The sequence below is a fragment of the Mustela nivalis genome (genome assembly GCF_964662115.1).
Source record: "Mustela nivalis genome assembly, chromosome: 4".
Taxonomy (NCBI): Eukaryota; Metazoa; Chordata; class Mammalia; order Carnivora; family Mustelidae; genus Mustela; species Mustela nivalis.
The window spans coordinates 54,380,613-54,388,188 of record NC_139023.1 but is presented as its reverse complement, the minus strand read 5'-3'; the positions used below and the strand labels follow the sequence as shown (position 1 = coordinate 54,388,188).

General features: G+C 42.6%; 1 protein-coding gene across 1 annotated transcript; it reads left to right on the top strand.

The window, feature by feature from the left end:
• Positions 1 to 1,482: 1,482 nt before the first annotated feature.
• Positions 1,483 to 6,745, top strand: MED28 (mediator complex subunit 28). Its single transcript, XM_082728432.1, has 4 exons — positions 1,483 to 1,679; positions 3,597 to 3,663; positions 4,349 to 4,461; positions 5,718 to 6,745. The coding sequence occupies exons 1-4, from the start codon at positions 1,530 to 1,532 to the stop codon at positions 5,913 to 5,915; spliced, it is 528 nt and encodes a 175-aa protein (XP_082584558.1). The 5' UTR covers positions 1,483 to 1,529; the 3' UTR covers positions 5,916 to 6,745.
• Positions 6,746 to 7,576: the final 831 nt, after the last annotated feature.

Genomic DNA, 7,576 nt, shown 5'->3' with positions numbered 1-7,576 from the left:
TTTTTTGGTTTTATAAAAGAGAAATACTAAAATATTAATGCTAATATTAACTGGCTTGTTTTTAAATATATTATTTAAATTCTCAGTTTTAATATGTAGGTATTTTACATATTCCAAGTTTTAGTTGAACAAATACCAACACAATCCATACGTGTTTGTAATACTCAATATTTTGGGAGTGTAAAAGGGTCCTAAGACCCAGAACAGTTTGAGAACTGCTGGAGCCCACTAGTTTCCTGATGGCGTTATATTTTTGTTTGGTCAACAATTATGCCTGACAGTTTTGGGGTGCTGAGAATACAGGTGATCAAGACAGGCAGGTCTTACTTTCCTATTGGTGCATGTGTGTTAGGTGATTTTGTTAATGAAGACAAATGAACCACATAATTTCATGTAATGATTAAGTGCTATAAAGAAAATTAAATGGTGAAGTGGCTGGAAATGTGTGGCTAATTTAGACTGACGGGAAGAGGAGTTTTGATCTGAAACCTGATGGGCAAAGGGGAGCCTTTGCTTTTTCTAGCTGCTACTGCCCTGCCTCCCCCACTCTAGCCCCACTGGCCTTTCTGTGGTTCCTAACTATGCCAGGTGGGTTCTTTCTTCAAGGACCCCTCTGTCTAGAAAACTTCTCTGGTTACATTTTCATTCCAGTCATTCTAGCCCAGATCTCTTTGAGAGGACAGCTACCCATCTCAAACCCATCACTAGCCATTTGTTTACTGGGTTTCATTTTTCTTCTTATCATTTATCTCCACTAGATATTGCTATATATATTTGTGTGTCTCTCCTCCACAAAAACAGTAAACACGAAAACAGAGACTTGGGGGTGACTGTTATAACCCCAGATTAAATAGAGCCTAGGGCACAGAAGGCTCAATGTGCTGGATAACTGTAAAATATAATGGGAAAAGAAACCTTAGCTTCTGAAAAGATAAATGAATGCTAAAAGGAAGTTACTGAAAGACCGCATATGTGGTTTTAACGCAACCATAAATATCCAAGGCGAACAGAGACTAGTGTTTCTGTTACCTGCCTCTTCGCACAGAGAACTTAGGGGTAACTTTGCCAGTTTGTTCCCGTTACATCCACAGTAGATCAGTCACTGGTGCACTGTAAGGGCTCAATTACTGTGGAATGAATGGGTGCCTCCCTCCTACCAATCGCTAACCTGAGCCCAGAGAGAGAAAACCTTGGCCAAAATCACTCCAAATCTCAAGTACAAAGGCGGGACTTGGACGCAGGAGTAACCGAATCCGGGGAAAGGGCTGGTTCCACCGTAGCTATTGATTCTCCACTTCCCACAACTGCGTCGAATCCTGGTAGAGCCTTTAATTCTTAAATTAGGAAAAGAAAAAGCCTGGCCGCCTACCGGCAGACGAGGAGAAAGCGAGGGTTATGAAACCGGCGGTTTCCCTGGAGCCCCAAGGACGCCTGCGGAGGCCCTCAGTGTCACATGACTAGGACCGTCACGTGCGCCGCGCGCGCCAGCCTGCGCAGCCGCACGGTGCCTCTTGCGCGCCATTCCAGAAATGGCGGCTCCAATGGGAGGTATGTTCTCCGGGCAGCCACCTGGACACCCCGGGGACTCCAGGGGCCAAGCTTCGCTTCTTCAGGCCGCGCCAGGCCCTCCGAGAACTTCTAACAGCACCTTGGTGGATGAGTTGGAGTCTTCTTTTGAGGTAAGATGAGACTGGGGCGTCTGTGTTCCCAGCCTGCCTTCTTTCCTGAAACATAAGCCGCGCCTGGGCAGTTGTCTTCTTTCAGCGATGCCCACATCAGGCTTGTGAATAGGAGAACAGGCTCAGAGAACGGAAGTCACTTGCTTTAGTTTCCACGTTGAGTGGTGACCGGCATTCTGCTCAGGTCTGCTGGCACAGATGTTTCTGGAAGCACGTGGGCTTGAAGTTCGCCCATCCCCAGCTTTGGGACCCGTCTAGGTGCCCCGTCTGTTTGTTGTACCTGTTCCATCCATTTTTTGAGCCCTGAGCGCTCTTCCCCGCACTCCTGCGTGTTTAATACTGGTTCATCTAGGATAGGTAACGTCACACTGCTATGTTCTGTGTTCTTTCCTTTGGGCTCCACCCTCAGATGGCTCCAAACTAATGGACTCTTGGAGCTGAGATGGACTTGTGTGAAGGTTACTGTGTGAAATTTGGTACTCGAGGGGAAAGAAGGGAAGCTGGAGAGAGTGAGGGAGACAGGGATGACCCAGATTCTGAGTTCTACCCAAGAAGTTAACCCCTCTAGCAAGGGAAATGGGGAGTGGTAGACAAAGGAGAGGTAAAAATAGGTGCTTAAAAATAAGATGGCTTTCAGTGGTCTCTAGAGCGGAAGATGAGCCTTTATTGTGTGGAAATAAAATAACTTTTAATTGCAGCTGCCTTTCCACATTTTAAGTCCTAGTCGGGTGAGTTTTATACTGTGTATAATAGCAGAGTAGAGCGTGAATGTAGGTTGTTAATGAATGTGTTATTGGGGCTGCATGGGAAAAATGCTTTTACCTGGGACTGTACATTAAAAAACTTGGAAGTAACTGATTAAAAGACATCGAAATTCTTCTGGGAGGAGGATGATATGCCTTTGCAGTGGTGCCAAGCCATGAAGGAGAGGGTTTGGTAAGCTTTAGAGCAGCATTTAGCATTGAGATGAGGTGGCTGTCAGTCATGAGTGCTTGCTGAAAGATTGGCCTTGTAGAAGTCTTGGCCAGAGCAGACACCAGTGCTCTAATGCTTAAAACCCTTTAGTGGCTACCTGTCCATCTTGAGATAAAGTCAGAAGGTTTACTGTGGTATTCCTAGCTCAGCATACTCAACTCTCAGCTCCATTGCAGTTTCCTCTTACTCTGACCACAGAAGACTTTTTCTCCGTGTGCTGTTTATGTTCTCTCTGGGTTTCCAGGTCCCCTCCTCCAAATTGTGTATCACTCCAAATTGTGGATCTGCCCCTGGTGCCTTTTGTAGGATTTTTTTTTTTTTTTTTAAGATTTTATTCATTTACTTGACAGAGATCACAAGTAGGCAGAGAGGCAGGCAAAGAGAGAGGAGGAAGCAGGCTCCCTGCTGAGCAGAGAGCCCGATGTGGGGCTCCGTCCCAGGACCCTGGGATTATGACCTGAGCCGAAAGCAGAGGCTTTAACCCACTGAGCCACCCAGGCGCCCTCCTTTTGTGGGATTTACCACTAAACCAGGCCCATAAAGTCAGAGGCCACCTATCTCTCTTTCCTCCATCAGTGCTAATACAGTGGTGCTATATAGCAAGTGCTTGATGAATATTTGTCAAACAGTGAAGGAACCTGTTGTGTGTCAGTCCTGGTGTGGAATGGGACTGCGAGGAAGGGGGTGAGTGGCAGGAGTTGGGACCAGGTGGTGGTGGTAGCAAATACCAGCAGCCTCATTTGCAGGTCTCCCTCTGAGGGTCTGATGGACTCAGTGTACCAAGTTTCTTCATCAGCAGTAGTATATTTTGTCAGCTGATGTGCAAACCCGGACTCTATCAGCTCATTGAATGAATTCAAGAGAAGTTATTTCTTACTCTGAAGTAAGATTTTTGACATGGGAATGACATATTTTTTCTTACATTTTTTTTGGGTCACACAGGCTTGCTTTGCTTCTCTTGTGAGTCAGGACTATGTCAATGGCACGGATCAGGAAGAAATTAGAACTGGTAAGAATTTACTCTCTGTAGACTATGTTCTTACCTTCAGCAAGCTTCCTAATTATTGAATATATACTTGATGTGTTTCAGTTCTGTTTGTATCCTGAGAAAACTTTTCCAGGGAATAAGATTTATGCAGTCATTTCTGTATACTGCTGGTTCTTTGTTCAGTTCATTAATTGACATGTCACTCATAATGAACCACTTAAATTGAGCTTTTTTTTCCATTTTGGTATAGGTCAGAGATAACCAACAATGCATACTGCTTTTTTCAAAAACCCAAGTTTTGATTATTTTTTGAAGGTATTACACAGAAAAGTCTCTTGTGCTTCCCTGACTTCAGCCAAGTTCGCCTCAGAGGCAACCAGTGTTTCTGACTTTTTTTGTACCATATTTTACATGTTACGTTTTAACTGGAAGTCATGATGCTAATTGCTGGATCTCTGGATTATCTCTCTTCAGAAGAACTTTTGTGTTGTACTGAGGTATCATTCAACTCATAAAAGCACAAATTATGTGCTACTTAATGTTGGTTAATACATGGGGGTTGGGAGTCAGTATCACTGCTGTGACCAGAATTAAAATTCCAGATTACATCTGTGGGAAGGTGCCATTTTGATATTTTGCTGTTCATTTATGAGGGAGATGCACGTGTCTAGGGTTTTTCTTAATATTTTGACCTTTTTCTCATAAGGTGTTGATCAGTGTATCCAGAAATTTCTGGATATTGCAAGACAGACGGAATGTTTTTTCCTACAGAAAAGATTGCAGTTATCTGTCCAGAAACCAGAGCAAGTTATCAAAGAGGTATGAACTCACATTTCTCCTTAACTTTTAGGGAAAACACATGTTGTCAGGATTCGATCTGTGCTTTAAATGAGATATATATCCTTTTCCCATGAGTTATCGTAGGGCTTTGTAGATTGAATACAAATGTTGCTAGCTGTCAGTGTTGATGACAAGCTGGGCAGGTAGTGGAGCCAAGGGGTTGTGGAGGAAAGATGGACTCAAACAGAGCAGTGTAATTTGCTGGCTTTCATGAAAGACTTTTCCTTCAGGAAAGGTTCGGCTTGAAAAAAGTGGAGAAACCATTAATGTAGATGACAAGCTCCTTTTGGACAGAAACTGGCGTGTGTGTATCCCCAGCTGCCTTAGACGCAGGAAGGGCTCAAGTTTCTTCAAGGAATCAAAAATTAAATGTTTTGTCCAGCTTCCTTGAGACTCAGGATTTCATTTATCTCAGTTGTTTGATCGGGGGCATTTGGAAATGTGTTGAGGTTGCCATGATGACTGGGAGGCTTTATTGGCATTCAGTGTGTTGGGCCAAAGCCTGCCAAATGAATTGTGGAAGGGAGAATCATCATCTCGCCCAAGAGACCTGTGATGCCCCTAATGAGAAACACTAAATTGAAAGGCTTGTTTTGGGGACTTTTGAAGTAAGTCCTCCCAGTTAATTAAAAACATTCTTTTTATTCACTGATACCAGCTATTGAGAACATGAAGGGTAAAATGATATTTTTAGTTTATCTTGTCAGATCATTTCCTGATTTGAACACTTGACTAGGAACATAGGTGTGTTTGAGGTCAGGCCTTAATAAAGAATTGTAATGCTGGTATTCACTAAAAAAACTCTTGAATATGAGATTTTAACACTTTATCCTGAACTGATAGAACAGTGGTTTTGGACTCTTTTTTAAACAGTTGTTCGCATATGTTTCAGGTTCTCAGTGTAAAAGATCTCAGCAGTAGCCTTTGAATGGAGGTATTGGGTGCCTGGGGACTGGGATGGGAAAGAGACTGCCCTTTGGTACTTTAGAATATTGGAACATCTGTATTACTTACTAAATTAAAATGAAAAATAAAAACTCCCAGTGTTAGGCAGGTATCTTCCATTGGAGGAGCTGCTGCAGGTTGTTTATAGATAGTGGAGCCAGGCAGGATAATAGGTGTACAATGGTTTAATTGATTCTCCTGATTTGAATTACTTCTTAGAGCTCTTACTAGATCAGGAACTGTTTTCACTTTTCATGAGCTTACTCTTACTTCGTTGTCTTTGTTTGTAGGATGTCTCGGAACTAAGGAATGAGTTACAACGGAAAGATGCTCTGGTCCAGAAGCACTTGACAAAACTGAGGCATTGGCAGCAGGTGCTGGAAGACATCAACGTGCAGCACAAAAAGCCAGCTGAGATCCCTCAGGGCTCCTTGGCCTACCTCGAGCAGGCATCAGCTAATATCCCTGCACCAATGAAGCAAACCTGAGTCAGAGCTGGTCTGAAGGTGATCTGGTGTGTGAGTCAGGCTAAACACAGTCTTGACAGACATCACTTCTTGTGGACATGACATTTTGGAAGAACTCTTTGCCAAAGAATAAGATGATTTTTGTTGATGATCTCACCTAAAATTTTCCCCTTATTTTTTTAAGCGTTATTTTTTGAGTACTTTATAAAATGCCTATACAGTTTTGGTAAATCAAGTAAATTTTCCCATCTGTAGCAAAGTTTAGACTGTTAGTGTGATGCCACTTACAGATTTCCTTTTCATGTTTCTTTTTTCTGTTTGTACTTACTGTTTTTGTATGACTTAGTCTCTTCGTGTTTCCAGTTTTAGATTAGCTTGTATGATCTGATCTAAGAATCAGAAGGTGAGGATTTTGTTTGCAGGCCTTTCATGACAATTATCCCTCAGTAGTTGTGCAGAAAAATAGGTAAATTTGCATGTTTCAAGACTTTAAATTACCTCAAGAAGAAGAATCTAATACAGTGATATTTGTAATGCATCTGGAGCTCTTAGAATGAGGATATTTTGTAAATAGGTTGAAAAGGTTATAATATCGTAAGTTAGAATAGTAATAATATGGTACAATCCTTACGTTGATGTTGACTTTTATTTGGACTAACCTTTATATTTTGTGTAGTGTTTTTCCAGTTTTTGGAGTGGGGGTGTGTAGTAGGAGCAGTAATAAGCTAGTTTTGTTATGTTCTCCAGTGATGAATCACTGTAAGTAAGGGGGCAGACTTTGTTTTCAGTGTGATGCTTGAGGCATATATGCAGTATGAAATATTAAAGCTTGCTATGGTCATCTCTTTTCATTTTGAATTTGCTTGTGTCTTTCTTGTTTCTGGTTTTTTTGTAGCTGAATTTTCCACTAAGGATGGTTCTTGCTAATGAGTGACATTGATACCAAGGGACTGAGGCCTCTGGGTGGGGAGTGGGCTGCAGGATGACCCTCAGCAAACTCCCCATCCTCAAAAATCATGGGAGCCTCAGCATTTGGGAAGACATTTTACCCTCTTGTTGGTTACAGAGGCCAATGAGATTCACTGTTGAGCTGCCTTTGGGAAGTACAGAAGGGCATTGAGAGCGGCGCTCCCTAGGTGAGATTTTTCCGTTCTCTGTGTTTACAGTCTATTAGATGACACCTCCTAACTGAAAACAAATGCTCTATTGTTTTCTAAACAGGCAGTACTTCTACACCCTGTATCCTGACTTGTTTTGATTCCTTCAGCCTTGAAGGCTCCTCCCTCAATAAGGTTGATATCCATCCATTTATGGTTGTTTGGCCTGGATGCCACCTGGTCCCTGAAGCCTCTGCATGCCCTCGCTGCTGCACCCCACCCAGGGACATGGGACTTCCTCTTTCTCTGCCGATCTTGCTTGATTGTCCCAGAGGGTTAGAGATTTATATCCGTTTCTGAGCCCCTCATGAGAAGTAGGCATTGTTCCTCTCAGAATATACACTGGCCATTTATTATTTATCTTTTATGCATGATACTTATTACTCCTTCTTGTCTGTGCATGTGTGTGGGGTATCCAATTGGGGCCAACCCCTCAGTGTAGATGAAACAAAGCTCTTAAAAGTTGTTTTTACTTTCGTTCTACGACCTCAGGGTTGTTAATCTGGCCAACCTCGTCCTTGCGGA